This window comes from Malaclemys terrapin, chromosome 18 (genome assembly GCF_027887155.1).
Source record: "Malaclemys terrapin pileata isolate rMalTer1 chromosome 18, rMalTer1.hap1, whole genome shotgun sequence".
Classification (NCBI taxonomy): Eukaryota; Metazoa; Chordata; order Testudines; family Emydidae; genus Malaclemys; species Malaclemys terrapin.
Window position 1 is genome coordinate 16,173,578 of NC_071522.1, and position 19,055 is coordinate 16,192,632.

Consider the following 19,055-nt stretch of genomic DNA (forward strand, 5'->3'; position numbering starts at 1 on the left):
ATCCTGGAAGTGCTCGCCGTCGACGCCGGTAATCCTGCTCCGCGAGAGGAGTAGGCAGAGTCGACGGGGGAGCCTGCCTGCCGCGTGTGGACCCACGGTAAGTACCTTTAAGTTCGAACTAAGATACTTCGACTTCAGCTACGTTATTCATGTTGCTGAAGTTGCGTATCTTAGTTCGAACTGGGGGCTTAGTGTGGACCAGCCTTTAGTAAGTCTTGCCTTATGCCAGTAGTCATGAAGATAACCAATATCACTATTAACATATTTTTGGCACGTGACAGCCTAATCTCACACTTCAGTTTAAATACATCATCAACTTAACCAAACATACTCTGATAAATATACTTCTCTAGCCACTAAAATGGCATCGACTGTGGAGACAGAAAGCCTACCCTGTCAAACTAATAATCAAATGATAGAATCTCTATGTGGCCAATTTCATCTGATAGGTTAGCTCAGTAAGATTCTTAAAAGCACAATGTTCTTTGAAGTGAAAAAAAAAAGATACAGCCAGTTTAGCCATTCACATCTCATTTTACCTTCACCAACTGTGTGCAACACATTTGGTTTAAATTCAGGTTCATAAATGCATTGTTCCGGGCCTCATGTTATATTTTCTAAATACAATAATAATATCTAGCTCTTATTTAGTGCTTTTCATCAGTAGATCTCAAAGCACGTTACAAAGAAGGTCAGTAACAAAATCTGTATGTGCTTATTGTAAATACATTTACCATTATGGATATGGCATAAATGGATACCCAGCATTTTTTGCCCATTCCCATTTTGCAAATTTTGGTGTGGTATGTTATCAAGGATTTTGATGCCTCTTTACGAATAGAAGACATTTAATCATATTATCATATTTAATCATGTTATGCAATCCAAAAGTTTAGAAGTCCTACCTCCTGCAGCTGGTTTGTCTAGCGGTGCATCTTCTCGTGTTGAATTCAAAAGCTCATGTCTGAAAAATTAACACCAATATACATTCTTCAGCATTAACATACCTTTTGATACGTTTTTACCAAATGGGAAGTTATAGCATACAGCTCTGTAGCAAATCCTACTCTTAGTTACCGCTGTGGGACCAGAACAGTATTCAGAATCCCCAGTATACTGGTTCTAGTCAATACCAAACCCTGAAGGCTATTACTACAGCTAGTCAGAAGAATTGTTGACAAATAGTATTTTGCTGAGATATGCAGTTTTGTTGAAGCCAAAACGTTTCACAGACACATACAAACTTTGATGGGAAGGCTTCTGGTGTCCAGAGTGGACTCTCCAATCCCCGTCACAGAAAGGGGCATAAAGAGACTAATCAAAAACCTGACCTTTTTGATGCAAAAAAGATGTTTCAATCTTAATAATTATTTGTATTACTGTAGCACCGAGGTGCCCTAATCTAGGATCAGGACCGCACTGTACTAGGGACTGTACGAACACAGAACTAAAAGTCTCTGCTCCAAAGGGCTTACAATCTAAGTCCATACAATTTCATTTAGCAAAAGTGTTCAAGGAAGTTCATTCTTAATTTTTTTGTTTTTCTTCCCATGCGGAATGAAAAAAGATTTTCAAGCCTCCAATGTTGCTGTGATAAAGAATGCTTGTTTTCCAGCCAGGTCTGGTTACTACACACAATAAAAGTAATGGAAAGGTAACAGAATTGCTTTACTTTATTAAGGATCCTTGTCTTGTGACCAATTTAGGAAGGGTGGAAGATAGTCTATGAAAAGCAAAATCTCTGTTCAGAGATTTTTTTTTTCCCCCCCAAGTGAGACAAAGGTAGCAGATCTCAAAGATAATAATCAGTTGCAGAACAGAGTCTGTGCTCTCATTGCAGCCTCATCTTACTTTCCTGTGGACACCCACAAAAAGCTTTGCACAGATATCAATGAAACATATAGCCTGGAAATCTGGGAAACTAACACCAATGCTGAAGGGAATGCAACATATGGAAACAAAACATTTTCCTCTTCCGCTAATTATGGTCTTGATCCAAAGCTCATGGCAGTTAATGGAGGGACTTCCATTAACAGCATTAAACATGTAAAAATGGCAGTTGTCCTGTATCTTAGCTTCATTTATATTACTTGCACTATCACATCTGACTGAAGTGAACCACCAGGCTATTAATGGTGAATGTCACACACTACCAGTCACTGGACAACTCGAGACAATATGCCGATAGGAAAAACAGAAGAACAGAACCATAAAAACTTGAAATTCACACCTAGATCCTCAGCTGGTATAAACTTGTATAGCCCCAAAGTCAATGGAGTTATGCCAAATTACACCAGCTGAGGATCTGGCCCATGACATTAGAGAAAATTCTTCACCAATTGGGATCTTGTACAATCAGCATTGTGGTGTCAAATCTGTGCCCGAACAATGCTTTAGTGGTTTGACAGAAAAAATTACTTCTTGCTAACACTACAAAACCATCTGTTGGTAGTAATCAATTTGGAAATTCTCAGAGACGGTGAAGAATTTTGGTTAGAGCACAGTATGAAGAAAGGAAGAGTGAAAATAAATGCAAAGCTCCTTACTTCTTAATCACAAACCGTATCCGCTCCTTGGCCAGCAGTATCCTCTCAAGGCGTGGGATCCCATAGGTAGATGGCCTCCTGAAGGGAATTCCTTCTGGAAGTCCTTCCACATACAAGTCTTCTACATGCGACTGGAAAAGCGGGTACGGGATAGACACTGGACCTTTTGCTTTTATAGCTTGAGCTTTAAGATAAAAGAAAAATAAAAACATTAGCATAGCTCATCACCTTATCTAACCTATTTGCTTGGTACTAATCTGAATAATATAAATACAAGCAGATAAGCAGGCAATAAATGCTTATTATCACTCTAAACACCTAACCATTCTATTTATGATTTATTTACAGTGGGAACGTCTCCCATTCTCTCATATACACCCCACAAGTGAAGTCTTTTTTCCTCTTTTCCCATTTCTCAGCAAAAATTTAGCAGCAGAGACTGCACCTGTTACCGTGAGGTTTCATCTTACTTTGGTTTCATTTTCTAGTACATTGTAGAATATCAAATAATCAAAACTACAAACCAAGTACATTTTTCGACGCATTAATTCTGAGTTTGCCAACATGGTAACAAAAATTCAGTAATTTATAATGGGCTTCCAGTCTTTAGAATGACTTAATGAAGTTCTACTTTATTTCAATAGTTAAGGAATTGACTGATGGCGCTAACAATATATTTCTGATAAGGCCAAGAACAAAAATGTGGTCCTAAAAACAACCGGTCTTCAAAAATAAAAAGCCAATAGCTCATTCATTGGTAGCATAGTCAGAAAATGCCTTTACAAGAAGAAGAACATTATGCCTTTACAAGAAGAAGAACATTAATCCCAAGAATTCTCTATTACCAACAAAACTGTTTGGTGTATTTTGTTGTTTGGGGTTTAGCTATGAACCTTAGAAGCAAGGTTAACTAGGGAGAAAGTGTTTTATGGACCAAAATCTGCTCTGGGGTAACTGCATATACAACTCACTGACTTTAATGATGTATCTGAGGGCAGAATTTGGCCCTGAAAGTGCAGACAGTAACGCAAAGAAACCATCCTTCTAAGATACAATCTTCACTGCAAGACAAACCATGAGGCTTCTCAAGGAAATTTAGAGTTAATGATGACACTGCATACATAGATACAAAACCAGTTAAGTATTTCAAGACACGATGCTTTATACAGTCTATATTGAAGCATAGCATCTTAGAACAACAGATAAGTTCATGAAGGGAGAGCACCATGTACCAGCTGCAACTCTTTTCCTAACTCCTTGTATTGCCTAGATATTGCACAAGACTCAGTAGTGAGATTTCATGCTGTAGGCCTGATCCTGTTCCCTTTACAGTTAATAGGAGTTTTGTCATGGATTCCAGTAGAATCAGGATGAGGTCCAGTTAAGTGAGCCACTAACTACAAGTGCAGCAAATCAGAGTAATCTCAGCTGCGTTAATGACTTCTGAAAGTATATGGCGGCCAGGGCACTTTCTCAAGTGACATAATTCAATGTGGACGCAGCCAGTCAGACATAGGCTGTGTTCAAAATAATCAAGTTAGCTGTACACCAAATGCTTAATCACATTTTATATATGGGGAAGAGCCAATCGAGTATTTAAGGGCATTTAAATACACATTATTTGAAGTCCTACTTTGAAAGAAACATATTATTTCAGGCAGGCCAATGTGCAAGTTACACAAAAGAGGAAACTTTGAAAATATTGTTTATTAGTCCTATATTCTGCATAAGGTTATAAATATGATAGAAAATTGTAGGAAGATAGTCTAGTTTGAACACAGTTGTTGCTAATATGGTTTCAACCCTAGTATATATGGGCCCAAACTGGAACGGGACATCTGGAGAAATTTTTAGGAAATGGCATATTCAGAGATGATCTCCACAGAATGATCACATGGCAATCCATGAAACTTGCCACATATTATATTAATCCTTCATTAGGGAAGTTTTATTACAATACTAGAGGTCTGCCAAGTAAATCAGTGGGTGAGTGGTGAGAAGCATCACAAACCCAAGGGAACAGCTTCAGAAGGAAAGAAATGTTTGTAAACTACAAATGGCCATAGGGAAACAAAGATAAAGGTGCAATACCAAAATTCCGAAGGGCAGATCACTACAAGGCATCAACCAAAAACAGATTTAAAATAATAACGAGAATGCTATTTAAATAAATAACTAACAACAGGTAAGTTTTTACAAGTCGAAATCTTTATTTTTCTTAAATCAATAAAATGTTTAGCAGATTCTCTTATCTCCAGACAGAGCAAAGACATAATCAGCAGTACAGTCTGCAGTGAAGTTTCTTGATCTGGATCCTTACAAGGTTCGGTATTCAAATTCTACCATAACTAGATTTTCATTTTGCAAATTAATCTGTATTCGCCAGCTAAGGAATTGCGTTTACACTATAATACATTTGTACATTTACTTTACATCCAAATACAAAAAGAATACTCAAAGTGTCAGTAGTAAATAATAATGACTGACATTTGTAAAGCACCTTTCACCTAGAAATCCTGAGTAATATTACAAAGAATAGGCACAATTCTGGACATCCACAACTCATTGAAATGTAGGAGATATGCATACATACAGGAGGACAGAATTTGATTCTGAATATGGGATCACTTTACCCTTCACTGATATGCAGCCACTTCTAGGACAGAAGGTGACAGATTTTGAAGCATGCACCATAACCTCAAGTATCAATTCAGACAGATGGCTGCAGGACTGTCCTTCACTAACTGAAACTATCAGACTCTTTCAGGGAGGCTAAATGCAACCACCAAATTTAAAGTTAGGTGGTGCCACTGGGACTACAACTCCCCTCCATAGCAAAACCAGATATTATAAGCCAGATTCTCAGCTGATTTATATCTGTGTAGCACCACTAAAATCAGGCCAATTTAGTTAGCCATCATTTGAGTTCAATGGTGCTATGCAGATTTATGCCAGATGAGAATCTGGCCCTGGATATTTAATGACTAAGTGGTCACGACTCCAGTTTTGAATGACATCCAAAAAGATACTCCCATTTTTAACAGTAGATGGGTACCAAAAAAAAATATCAATTTCAAAGAACGTAATAACCTTTGCCCCTCTGTCAACAAATGCAGTTGGTCGCCTCTCTTGTACAGTCACAGAAATGATTCTGACTGCAACACATGACAATCAGCCTCACAGTCGGACACATGCACTCCCTTCTCCTTTTAGGGATCACATGATTGTTGCTTCATTTTAAAAACAAACACTCTGCCATCCACAACAGCAAAGAAGCAAATAATTACCATAGGAAGGGCCTTCCAAGTAACAGATCTAAATATTACTTTATGTAAGGACTTGATTTATTGCTAGTAAGATTAATAAAAGTAAGAGTAAAGGTCAGAACTTTCAAATGGGGATGCCTAAGATTAGAGTTTATTGGAGATCAGAATGCTCTGCATGATTGAAGAATAAAGTTACTTAGTTAAGTGCCTAACCTCAGGCACCCAAGTTTGAAAATCCTGGCCCACGTGTTCATAAAGAGCTATTTTCTCCAGCTTTAAGTCTTGTATGAAATTAAACCCTTCAGTGCTGTCAGTCCTGGCATGTTCCAGAGCCAAAAAACAGGATGCATGCCAAAAAGTTGAGACTTCCGCTGTCAAAGGGCTAGAGGCAATTGTTTGGAAAGGAGTTTGTTAACACATACCATATTTTCTTTCAAATAATTCTTCAACCTGCTTTCTCAAGTCTGTAATTCGGGCATTCCATTTCTCTGTAAGGAAAAAAGGAGGACACGTTAGACTACAAATGAGATCGAGCCTTTACAAATAGTGTTTTGCTATGAATTCTGGAATAAACAGTATGTCTTTATAGCTCACACGCACACAGATTCATGTGGGGGTGTGATACACACTCTACATCTCAATATATATATAGGGGTCTGGTACACACTCTACATCTCAATATACATGTATATCAAAGAAATAGGATAGAATAAAATGTTTAAGATTACCTCCAAAACTTGTGCAGATGTTAAACCAAGTTTAAAAAAATTAAAGAACAAAAATGGGCTAAAATTAGTCCAAAAAATGGGTTTTCTTCGACGTTTCAGTCAGCAGCTCACACCACCATCAGGGGTAAAGTCAATTTTCAGCAGCTATTGACAGTTATTTAAATCCAGAGCCTGAGAAGCTTAATTAGGAAAGCTTGATAAAGTTTACATCGAGTACATGAAGCTGTTTTGGTGCAAATCTGTAAAACTACATGGGTCAGGAGGCATCATGCCATCCTCTTCATTAATCCAGTATTTGCCAAAGTCCTGATGTTGGCTGGATTTGCAAGTCATCCATACAATTCCTATTTCTGAAAGAAGATGCAGACCGCAAGACAGACATTATCCAAATCCAGTTGTGTGTTGTACGGTGAACCGGATTGAACCGCAATATTTTTAAACAGTTTAAGTTCTGTGACAGAAATTGCATCTTGTTCTCATATCAATTCAATACCTTTAGGAAGACTACTGGCTTTTTGAAGATGGTGCCAGCTGCTGGCTGGCTTTTAGTGACTACTAAGCAAGCATTTTTGTTGCCTGTATGTAGAGTAGACTTTTCTGACCTCTCCAGTTACAAGCTCAAAGTCAGACTGATACGTTTAGCCATTACACCTCCTTTTGCTGAAAATCTTTCTCTCGTGTAAAAGGAGATACAGAGTTCAGTTTCTGGTCTATACCAAAATCTGTTTTAAGTATCAAATCTCCTATTGGAAAATACATACAGCTTCAGGGGTTATAATTGATTTTTATATGCAATTTCTTGGATGTCAACCTGTGTATTTCAAGCTTAGGTAAGAACAAGGCCTTGTCCACATGGCAAACTTTTTCGGAATAACTAATTTTTTCAGGATAAATGCCCTTGTGGCCATACAAACTTTTTTTTCCCCCCCAAATTATCTGGTATCTCATCCTTCACTCATCAATCTGCTTTGGATTTAGCGATTCACAGGAGAATCTCTGCTGGGGACTCCCTATTCTTAAGCACTAGACCTGGTGGGACCTGCATGGACTGTTTTGGGATGGTGGCCTTGGAAGTACCCAAGAGACCATCAAAGGCACCCAAGCAACGCTGGACCTAATCCAGGAGATTCTCCCAGACAGCCAAGATCTCTTTGTCATGCCAAACCCTGAGCCAGAGACCCAAGAACCAGAGAAATCCAGGCAGAAAGCCAGCCTGAAACTGCTGTATAGGAAGAAATACTACTAAGTATTAGGTACTGTAACACAATACAACTATCTAAGGAGATTTCTTAAACAACTGTGTTCCAGGTGTTGGCTGGATGCTGCCATTTTGGGTGGAGTCTCTGCCTAATCAGCTCTCCCCAACCTTCCTTTAGTGTCCTCAAAATGGCATCTTCCCTTTAAGCCCTAAAAGGTTTATTCCACTGAAGTATCAAATTCCATAACCACTGGCCAAACATACCACTCATTGTCCCATCCCCCTTCCTGTGTGATTCTCCAAGATGGTGGTACTGCAGGGGTTAAAAGAAAAACCAAACACATTTCAAAGCAGGTTTATTTTAACAGCAGATACAGTAGGAGAAAAAGCCACAGAAAAAGTAGTTTGGTTCACAGTTTAATAAGTGCCCCAAGCTTTTAGCTACCTTTACATTTTATCACGAAAATTGCCAAAATTAGGCTAGACACATTTAAAAATGCATAGGGATTATAAAGCATTCATGGCTAATTTTCATCTGACCTTCAGTATTAACCACCCCTTAATTTTAAACCAATTACTGCAAAAGTCTCCTTATTTTGTAGTGCTCCTGATCTGCATGAGTTATAAAAACAGAATTTAAAGCAAAGATAGTCCTCTGTTTGGCATGCACATTGTAAACCAATGCAGCTTTTTTGGGGCTGCCAAGATAGATGGCATTTCCCTTCCTCTCCTGGACCAACTTAGGGCATGGGGGCACCATCCTAGGAAACAATAGCACTGCATAGTTCACTGGTTTGCCCACTGACTTTGAACAAAGCCATCCTCTACGTACTGGGAACACACCTCAGGGTAACACGCTCCAGTAAGGGTTGCCTATAGAGACGCACATCCAATTACTAGCCTGCCCCCTCCCCCCGCACCTTCCATTACCCACCAATATCCCAGCCAGCACTGATATAGAGGTCCTACAGGAAGGGGAAGGTGGAAAATGTCCACGCTCACCCCAGACTGGGAAGAGCAGATAGCAATGGCATTCCAAAAAATGAGGAATATCAACTTACTGTTGTCATGGAGAGCACTATCTACTTGCACCTTTTCTCTGTCCTCCCTACCATATGAAATGCCACCGTCCTGATAGACAGGGAGCATTAATCAGCTGAGCATCTGAAAAGTCTCTGCGTGAAGCAAAAGATGACGTGGAAGAATACGTTCTCATACCTTGTCAAATACATCTCTGCTAAGATGCATTTAACATGAAAAACTCAGTTGAGAAATCTCCTTTCGCCCATAAAAACATCACTTCCTAATAAAATGTTCCCTCTCTCATGCACACCCACCCACCATTCATTTGGTTACAGTATATTCATTTTCTATCCATTGCACTCTGGCTTCAAAGTAGGAGCACAATGTTTCCCTTGACACTGTTTCCCCAACCAGTTGTGGCACATTAGAGGCACCGTCTCTGGCTATTCACATTGAGAAAAATCTCTCCGCCATCTGTGAGGATTTCTCCCTTGCTCTCTCAGATGCTGGGCAAAACACAGCAAGCACCTATCTCACAGGTAGATATGGCTCACAAGCATCCGGTCTTGTTAGGATATAAGACAGTTCCACTTTCCCTTCCATCTTTCAAAAGCACATTCCACTGTCATACCGTAGCTACTCAGGGTATAGTTAAACTGCATCCTTCTCCTGTCCATGTGTCCAGTAAAAGGCTTCGAAAGGAAGCAGAGGATAAGCTGGGTTTCCCAGAATGACAGGAGGAATCGCAACACTATTAACGTCCATAGTGGTCCTGGGAGCAAAAGTTCCTTTTTTCATTGCAGTAAACAGGGCTGAGTTTCTCCAGTTCCTGGCAATTTTGAACTTGCCAGACTACCCTATATTATTATCGGTGAACCTTCCACAGTGATCAACCAGGCCTTGCAGCACACCACGGACAAATACCTTTTTCTGATGAAGTCTGAGGGGCAAAGAATTGATACATGGGTCTCATCAATAGTCCCAATACAATGTGGGAATGCCATTTGTGCAAATCCATCAATAACCTCCTGTGCACTCCCAAGCTTTATGACATGGCCCAACAGCACCTTGTCAATAGCACTGCACACTTCCATGAGAACAGTCCAGACAGTTGATCTGCCAACACCAAACTGGTTAGCTACTGACTGGTAGAAATAAGGGCCGGTGAACTTCCAAAGGGTTTTGGCTGTACACTTCTTAATGTGAAGGGGAACCCCCCTGTTGGTGTTCCACCACTGCAACTCCAGGGGGAGGCTTTGCACAAATTTCTAGAAAAGTATCTTTTGTCATTCCGAAGTTCTGCAGCCAGTGCTGGTCATGCCAGTTCTGCACCATTATCATGTCCTGCCCGTAAGCGTTAAGTTTGCTGAGTGCAAAAGCGGTGCTCCATTGAGTGGAGCCGCTTCAGGAAAGTGTCGTGCAGAAGTAACAGCTTTATTTCAAACTCCTCCTCGACCCATGCGGCTGTGGCTGTCTCGCAACCCATCCAAAGCCATGAACACCAACAGAGAGGTGCAGCAGCTCCTTCACATTCATGACAGTCAGGATCATGGTGTTCGGCACGTTTTCTCCACGCTGTCTGATAGCAGTTTGAAAATGGTACTTGCCTCACAAGACACAGGTGAGCCAGGGGAATTGTTTAGTCTGAGCCCAAATCCTAGTATGTTCTGGTAGGCATCCCACAATATGCTATGAGAAAAATCCCAGAGTGCATACAGCCTAATGGCAGAACACTGGACTGAACACTACACTACGCATCTGTCCAGCACGCTGTGTGGCTAATTAAAAAAAATCACAGTGCTCTGTGGACACCACGATCCAAAAGGGAAGTAGCTTAAGCCAGAATAAACAAAGCATGTGGATGCACTCTTTCGCTACAGTTACTCTGTATGTGTTATAACAGAAAAAACAATGTTAAAAAAAAAATCACTTTCCCATGGAGACAAGGCCTAAGCCAGGCTACTCACCATGAAGGAGTCCCCCTTCTTTTCCCCAGCATGGCTCCCCTTGGCACACCTTTGCTGTGTCACTTGAAATGTGGAGAGAAACTGACTAGGACTGGCTCCTGACCTAGGACCTCCAGTTATCCATTAAGCTAAAGTGAAAGTGACCGGCCTCACTCTTCTCAGATTTTCTCTCAAGAGGTCAGACCAGAAAATGGCTAAACTGATTTCTACTTCATGTTATCTTATTTCTAATGTTGATATTATTCAGGTTTCCTCCTCTCCACCACAATGGCTTCCAAATGGTTTATAAAAGCTACAACTTTGGTTAGTCCAAATTTTGGCGAGAGGAACATTTTACAGGTGAACAAATACAGGTGGCTGACAACTGTTTGCTCTGCAGCAATATATCTACAAAGAAATATAGGCTGTTAACTGAATGCCTCTACGTATCTCTTCAAAAGTCCCACAACCTGATGTTATCTAGAGTCATCAAGAAGAAACTTTTTCAGGAAGCAAATGACAGAGAGAAACTTGAATTTGAATCTTACCAAAATTGAATTCTCTCACTTTTCTTCTCCCAGCATTGGCAGCCTCATTTGCTGACTCAGTGTTCTTCGGTCTCTTGTTGGGTGGTAAGTAGTCCTCATCATCTTAAAAATAAAGAGGAGATGCATCACTGATGCTTTTATCCAGACAAGTATTTTACAGAGTTGGCCCTGTTTTGGAGTTTCAGAGTTCTAATAGAAGTATCAATCAGTGCCTTATTAAGGGCCCAAATCTGCAACCTTACTCATGTGAGCACTTCTAGATTTAAAGGGAGTATCTGGCTGTGTTAAAACTACTTAGGAGAGTAAGGGCCCCAGGATGTAGCAAAATTTATTTCACATTTTCCTGGAGAAGATGTTAAATGAAGCAAGAACTAAATGGTGTTCTGAACATATGCTTGGTCACAAAGTCATCATGGGACAGCAAAAGTAAATTAACATTTACTAAACATTAATCTGATTGACTAGAAAATCTATCCACTGAAGGTATGCCTACGTTGCATAGACTACACCAGCATAGCCCCATAAGGTAGATGCATCTTACACTGCCCAAAGAAGTTTTTCCTGTCAGCACAGGAACACCATCTCCCCAAATGACATTAGCTACGTTGATGGAAAAACTCTTCTGTTGACATAGCTGCATCTACACTGGGGGTTTGTCAGCATAGTTATGTTGGTCAGGGATGTGTTTTTTTACATCCTGGCTAATGTAGCTATGCCAATATAACTTTGAGTGCAGATCAGGCCTAAGTCTTGAAATGCACTACCCAAATTTAGGGCCTACACAGGACTAAAGTAAGCTCTACAGGCTCTTATGGTACATATGTCCCTGCAGAAGAGCTCCACAGAAATAGAGCTTCAAAGCAGTATAACCCTGTGAGCAGGGCCGGCTCCAGGCACCAGCAAGCACGTGCCTGGGGCGGCACATGCTAAGGGGCGGCATTCCGTCCATTCTTGGGGCGGCAGAGTCCGGGCAGCCTTTTTTTTTTTTTGCACTTCAGCAGTTCGGGCAGCGGCAGTCCGAGCAGTTTTTTTGTTTGTTTGTTTTTTGCTTGGGGCGGCAAAAATGGTAGAGCTGGCCCTGCCCGTGAGACATGAACGAGTTTCATTTAACAAGAGCTCGGAAAATCAGGGGTTGTTCCGAAGTTTTTAAATTCCAGTAGATTCATGGGTATAGTTGCAGCAAGCAGGAAATAAGACCCTTTGACTCGCTCATTTCTGTGCTATAAGGCTCCCTTCTCCAGAGTCTAGTTATGCTCCTGAGGCCAAATTCACCTTACGGACAGAAAATGCAGTTAAGGAAAGCAGTTGATAAAGGTCTCAGGTCTTTCTGCTCTGATGAAAGAGGTTTAGCAACCCAACAAACAAATCCAAAACTATGCCAGAACTTTGACTTTTTTCATGTTATTAAGTCTTATAACAAAATCCTTTTACATTTGCAATATTTGCAATCCTAGATAAGAAAACTTGATAATTAGAAAAAGAAAACTGAAGCCAGTCTCATACTAGAGATAGAATTTTCCCCAGGATATCTTGAGTGTATTCCATTTGGAAAGCACAGTGTATATTTTAATTTGTAGCCACTCGTCTCTCTTTGGCTCTGTGATAGGAGTCAACTTTTCAGTGTGGTTTTACTTGTATGGCAGAGGACTTCCAATCAGTCTTCTAGTACAAAAGCAACATGTAATTGCTTGAGTGACACTACACTACTTTCACTGCAGCTACATCACTGAACACACTTATTACAAATCAGAGGCTGAAACAACTGTTATCTTGCCAATAGATTTTTAATCAGCATCAGACAATTAGTTTAAAGCTTCAGTTACAGTACTTGTACATGCAACTCATGAATCCTTTCTACAAGCGTGTCTTTAACTAGGAATTTGTACGTGACTAAAATGCCTCTCTTTTTTAAGAATGAATATGTCCTTCATAGTCTTAAATTTTACCTTGCAGTTAGAGTAATGAATATTTTGTACTATTAATGCAAAAAATGCTTGAAAAAATTGACAAAAGATTTAATCACCATGTTTTTGATATGTTGTGTTTTTACTGAACTTCTTGGAGTAAGTGTGCTTATATGGTAGTTCTCAAATTTATTCTACTCTAGGTAGTGGGTGAAAGAAAACATCATGCATACTCAGCCAGACAATTGTGAAAGGCTTGTGTTACCAAGAGAACCCAAAAAGATTGGAATTCAGGAGTTGGAAAAACTAACCTTCAATGGTAACCTCAACTTCAGGGTCCTCACTTGTCTCAGAAGGGGCATGCTGAGAAGAATCTGAGGACAAAAACAAATCGCAAAAGAATTTCAGAATGGCACATGCACTCTGAAGTACTTTTACCCAAGCATTCAGCAATTTAGTGTTCACACTGCCACTTGTCACAGAAGCCTAATGGCATATTAATATGTTTGTTGCACACTGAATTAAAAAAACCCCAAGAACAAAGACACTACCACAAGCCTTTAAGCATTTCTAGACAAAGGTGAGGAGGTGAGGATTATACGTGCTAAATTGCATGTGCAGCAGTGCAGAGAGCTGGCATTAATGACATAGGAAATTTCTTATTCCTGGCTTAATAGGATTCATGTAATCATAAATAATTCCTCATTGTTATCAAGGATTACTTAAAAATGTAAACAAAGGCTTTGTGCCCTAATAGATTATAGATTTTCTGCCATCGTTCATAAGATACTGGCAGACTTGTTCCGGTTGTGCTAAAATAATTTTCATTACAGATTACAATGTTAACAGTGGAAAAATGATGGAGAGTCAAACTGACCTCAGTGGGGCAACATGCATCAGTATAGTCAACAGGATTTGGCTTAACAGTATCGAGTGGGGAAAAACATATACAGTGGATACATTTTAAGAAAAGGAAGCTGATTCTTGTTTGAAATGGTTAAGCTTTATGCAGATTCTCTAGTTAGAAGGCACTATGTTTGTACACCTGGATTAACACTGTTTTTGAGATCTCTAAGCTAGAAGCATAATCAAGTGTTTTGTTTGGTAGTCAGTAGGGAGCAATCTCCCTTCATCATTGCTTTTCACTTTATATCATATAGTGATCAGCAACAGCTACTGTAACATATTAAATAGAGCACATCACCTATGTCAAATCTATCACCTGGTTCAGAAAAACTTTTACACTTGTTCCATTTAATTCACGAGTAACACAAATAACTGGTAAACTCAAAGGACAAAAGAGGATTATGATGTCCTGGTCCTTTAGCAACAGAAGATCAGACAAGCAGTCCATCTAGTCCAGTATCCAGTGTCTGACATCCTTCAAAGGAACATGCAAGAAGTCACATAGTGGACAGTTATGAAATAGTATACCCAGAAGAGTAGAGTCATTTCTTCTTAAACCTTGTCAATTAGTGGTTGGCTTATTTCCTGAAGCAAGTCTTATATAATGCAACCTGTAGATATTACCAATATAAAATAGATAAACCTTTTTGATCTCGAAGCACCTCTTGGCCTCAATGACAACTTTGTGGCAATAAGTTCCAGATGTTACGTGTGTGTGTGTGTGTGTGTGTGTTTCAAAAAATCATCTTTTCTATTTTAAATGGGTTACCATTCAGTTTCACTGACTGCCTCCTTCTAGTTGTTTTAAAGCAGTGGTTCTCAAACTTTTTTACTGGTGACCCTTTCACATACCAAGCCTCTGAGTGCGACACCCGTTATAAATGAAAAACACCTTTTTACATATTTAACACCATTATAAATGCTGGAGGCAAAGCGGGGTTTGGGGTAGAGGCTGACAGCTCGCAACACTCCCAAGTAATAACCTCACGATCCCCTGAGGGGTCCTGACCCCCAGTTTGAGAACCCCTGTTTTAAAGGGTAAATTTACCTCTTATATACCAGGCATATTTTTCATATACCAGACATACTATCTATTTATATAACATTAGAATATTTTCACTACTATTTTGTCTATCATTCTTTATATGTCCTAACATGTTTGTTTTACCCACGCTGCACATTTAAAGCAGGATAATGATGTGGCAGGTTCTTCTTGAATTGTTTCAATCAATTTAAAACTCAGTTCTATGTAGTTAAAATTATTCCTTCTGATGTGCATTTGCTATTGTGTTGCCCATTCACTAAATCTTGTATATCCTTAGTTTCCTTAATAGCTTCTCATGAGGAACTTAGTCAAAGGCTTTTTGAAAATCCAATCAACTGATTCTTCTCCCTTAGGCATTAATTTGTGGGCACAAAGAATTTTAGTAGATTATAGATGCATGATTTATAAACCATCCTAGCTTGTCCATATCATATGTCAATCTAGCCATTTCTTTTACTCCTTTTAAATTACAAATCAATTTTCCTAGTAGTGAAGTAAGGCTTAATTGCTTGTAATTTTCTGAATTCCCCCAGCATCTTTTTTAAACATATTAACTTAACTTGAAGCATGGATAAGTTTTTAGTTCTTAGCAAAAAAGGGTGAAACTTTCAATTCAGTAGTTCTCATTTAACAAAAGAGAAAACAGATTTAAGAATGACATGGATAAGGGAGCTGAGGTTTAAACAAGTAGAAGCCTAGATCAGGCATTCTTTGTGGAGGGGATGTGGTTGTGGAATTCAGTACTGCCAAACATAAAGTTAAGCCTCGGTCTTATCCCTTTCAGGTTGCCCTATAACACTCATTTCTTTCTTCTGGTTCTCTCAACAATTAAGTATCAAAGTGGTCATGACACTTGCCTGGGGAAGCAATGCACCCAGATTATTTCCTCCCAGGCACATGGTTTTATTAATGCAGATTGGAAGAGCAGAGAACTTTATTTTCCTTTTTTGAGGGACCTAATGCACTTCTAAATTAATGCAATGCCATCTACACACTATGTGATAAGCACCTTTGAAATTCAAATAATAAGGATTGTAACAATGAATACTGTTGCCATCATAACTTGCCCACAAAACCCATGAGTTTATGATTTGGGGTGGAACAAACCTGGTTGGAGAATATTTCTGAATTCATGTAATAGCGTTTCAATTTTATGATGATGGGCATAAATGCAAATAATGATTTAAAAAAAATGATCACTCCCATCACAATAAGTCATTCACGGTCATGATTCGGGGGGCGGGGGGGGGGGAAATAACCAGCCATCCATGTGCAAGGAGAATGGTTGAGGAGATAATGTACAGTTTCAATATACTGAAGTTTTATTGTTTTCAAATATTTATCTCTAACCTTCTACTGGTACTTCCACATCTGTTCCTTCACTGCAATCGGAACCCTGGTGGCTTCCTTAGATAAATATAAAGTAAAATATACCATAATAAAAATACAGAGTAACTTATGTTAACATTAACTAGTCAAAACAAGTATTTTAATAAGGCAAGTTTAAAACAATAAATATCTAAAATCCACATGAACTGAAAAAATGCATCTCAATTTTTGAATCTGAAAAATTCATGAAAGCAAAAGCACTCTGACCTTTATACGGAAGAGTCTTTCTTGAGATACAAATTACCTTTTCCTAAATGGGCATTTATATATATTACACACACACACACTTACTCACTCTACGACCGCTGATTTTTTGGGGGTGGGGGATGGGCACATCGTTTCACCAGATTTTCAATTTGTGCAAAGAACCATCTTCCCTCACCACACACAAACACTTTTCCCATTAAATTGTCCCCCCCCCATGCTTTCTTCCCCACTCCAATCCCCCAACCTATAATACACTTTTAAAAAGAATCAAGTTTGAAATGTGGCATGCAGAGAGGGTTATTAAAACTTCTCGGCTCTCTGTGAGCTGAGGGGTGAAAACATTAATTTTACACACCAAACTGCAATGGAAACAAGGCCTAAATTTTCAAGAATTGCTAGCAATTTTTGATGCCTCAAAATTTGTCTGAAAAGGGTCTGATGTTAAGAGAGTACATTAAGAAGGCAAAGCACTTCTGAAAAAGTCAGGGTCCCCTTTTATTGTATCTTAAATTCAGCACCCAAAAATTTAGGCACCCAAAAACACTTGTCCCTTTTGAAAATGTAGATCCCAGAGCTTACTCGTCTCATACCAAACTCAGAACTGCAGCGTCTCGAGAATCAGCACTCAGGCGTCCAAATATCAACACGGTTGTAAGAAAATGTTGCTGAGAGAAACAGAACTGAAAAAATACCTGTGTACTTCTTTGCAAGAGCAATTTTTTCATCAATTTCTGAAGTTTCTGAAGGGCCTGCTTTGGAGACACAAAAGTAAGTCTTGAAAAATCTATTTCATAGTAAAATTCACTTTTTCAGCCACTAAATTAATGTGTTAAACCAGCTCCTTTTATTAAGTATACCAATGAAGTACATTTGGTTTCCATAGTTTAAAAAACTATCAGAATAAAATTATGATTGGGGAACATTCAATTCAATGAGTGTATGAAAGGCTACACTCAAGAGAAAATCTCTTGGAATTACATTAAAACAATGATGATTACTAATTGGTATCTTTTAGTGGTTTGGGATAGTTTCACTTAACTTGATTGGACAAACTATATTTTCAAAAAGGGTTGAAATTACCATGACAAAGTGAGCAATTGGTGGGTGTGTAATTTTTATACTCTTTTTCATCTCTTAGCATCAAGACACTTTTGGATTATGTGAATATGTAGCTCTAGTCTGGAACTAGGCGAGGACTTCACCAATTTACATGGGGTATCTAAAAAACACAATCCTGCTGCGTGCCTAACAACCGCGGGCTACAACAGGTTTGGCTACAGGCAGTGAAAGTACTCAAGCATTAATAAGAATTCATTTGGAGATTAAATAATGACCAAGTGAAACAGAAAAAAGGCAGTGTCCAGTCCCAGGTTTCTTAAATCTGTGTGACATAATTGCTATCAGTGACTAATTTGTCAACCATTACTATTTTGGTATTACATGTAAACTGGCAGGGTCCCAAGCCAGCTCCAAATAAGAACTACATACGCATTACAGAGTAAAAGTCATTCCCCTTTCGGAGTCTGGTTTATTACCAAAATGATAATTTCAAAATAACTCTATGAACTCAAACTAAATCCTCTTTCTAGGATTCCTTTCCTCAAGACCTGTCTTGTCACAGGCCCTGGATCCCTGTGCCAGAGGGATACTCCCACTTCATTTATATTCATGGTGAAATCTTATGAGCCATGCCTGCCCTGAAGATTCAGCAACTGACCTGTAGATCCCTCCTGGATTCCCACACCTGCTAACAAGGTGGGACATTTAGGGCAGGTCTACACTTACCAGGGATTGACGGGTGTGGTGATTGATCCAGTAGGGGTCGATTTAGCAGGTCTAGTGAAGATCTGCTAAATCGACCAGATTGGTCTCCCGTCAACTCCAGTACTCCACCAGAATGAAAAGCGTAAGGTAAGTGAACGGGAGAGTTTCTCCCATCAACCCAGCATGGTGTAGACATCGCAAAAGGTCCACCTAAGCTACGTCAACTCCAGCTACGTGAATAACGTAGCTGGAGTTGCGGAAACTAGGTCGACTAAGCCCTGTAGTGTAGATCTGCCCTAAGGGACAAGAGAAATCACATAAGTAACAGGAAAAATATTAGACACACAATGTGGGTGAAGTAATATCTTTTATTGGATCAACCTCTGTTGGTGAGAGAGACAAGCTTTCAAGCCACACAGAGCTCTTCTTCAGGTCTGGGAAAGGCATTTTGAGTGTCACCATTAAATGCAAGGTGGAACAGACTGTTTAGCATAACTAGTTAGCGCATATTGTAAGGGACCATTCAAGGTAGAGTGGCCTGTTAACACCTCTACAGTCACAAAAAGAGGGGTTTAGTGATTGTTG

The 19,055-nt window shown here is 39.4% G+C and overlaps 1 protein-coding gene across 1 annotated transcript in view; it reads right to left on the reverse strand.

The window, feature by feature from the left end:
• GTF2I (general transcription factor IIi) overlaps positions 1–19,055 on the reverse strand; it is an 81,645-nt gene that overhangs the window by 23,378 nt on the left and 39,212 nt on the right. The window contains exons 10-16 of the mRNA XM_054008170.1: positions 17,399–17,458; positions 16,461–16,517; positions 13,471–13,533; positions 11,256–11,357; positions 6,235–6,300; positions 2,547–2,730; positions 906–964 (exon numbers count right to left, since the gene is read on the reverse strand). Coding sequence (XP_053864145.1) covers positions 906–964; positions 2,547–2,730; positions 6,235–6,300; positions 11,256–11,357; positions 13,471–13,533; positions 16,461–16,517; positions 17,399–17,458 — 591 coding nt within the window. The remainder of the gene's footprint in view (positions 1–905; positions 965–2,546; positions 2,731–6,234; positions 6,301–11,255; positions 11,358–13,470; positions 13,534–16,460; positions 16,518–17,398; positions 17,459–19,055) is intronic.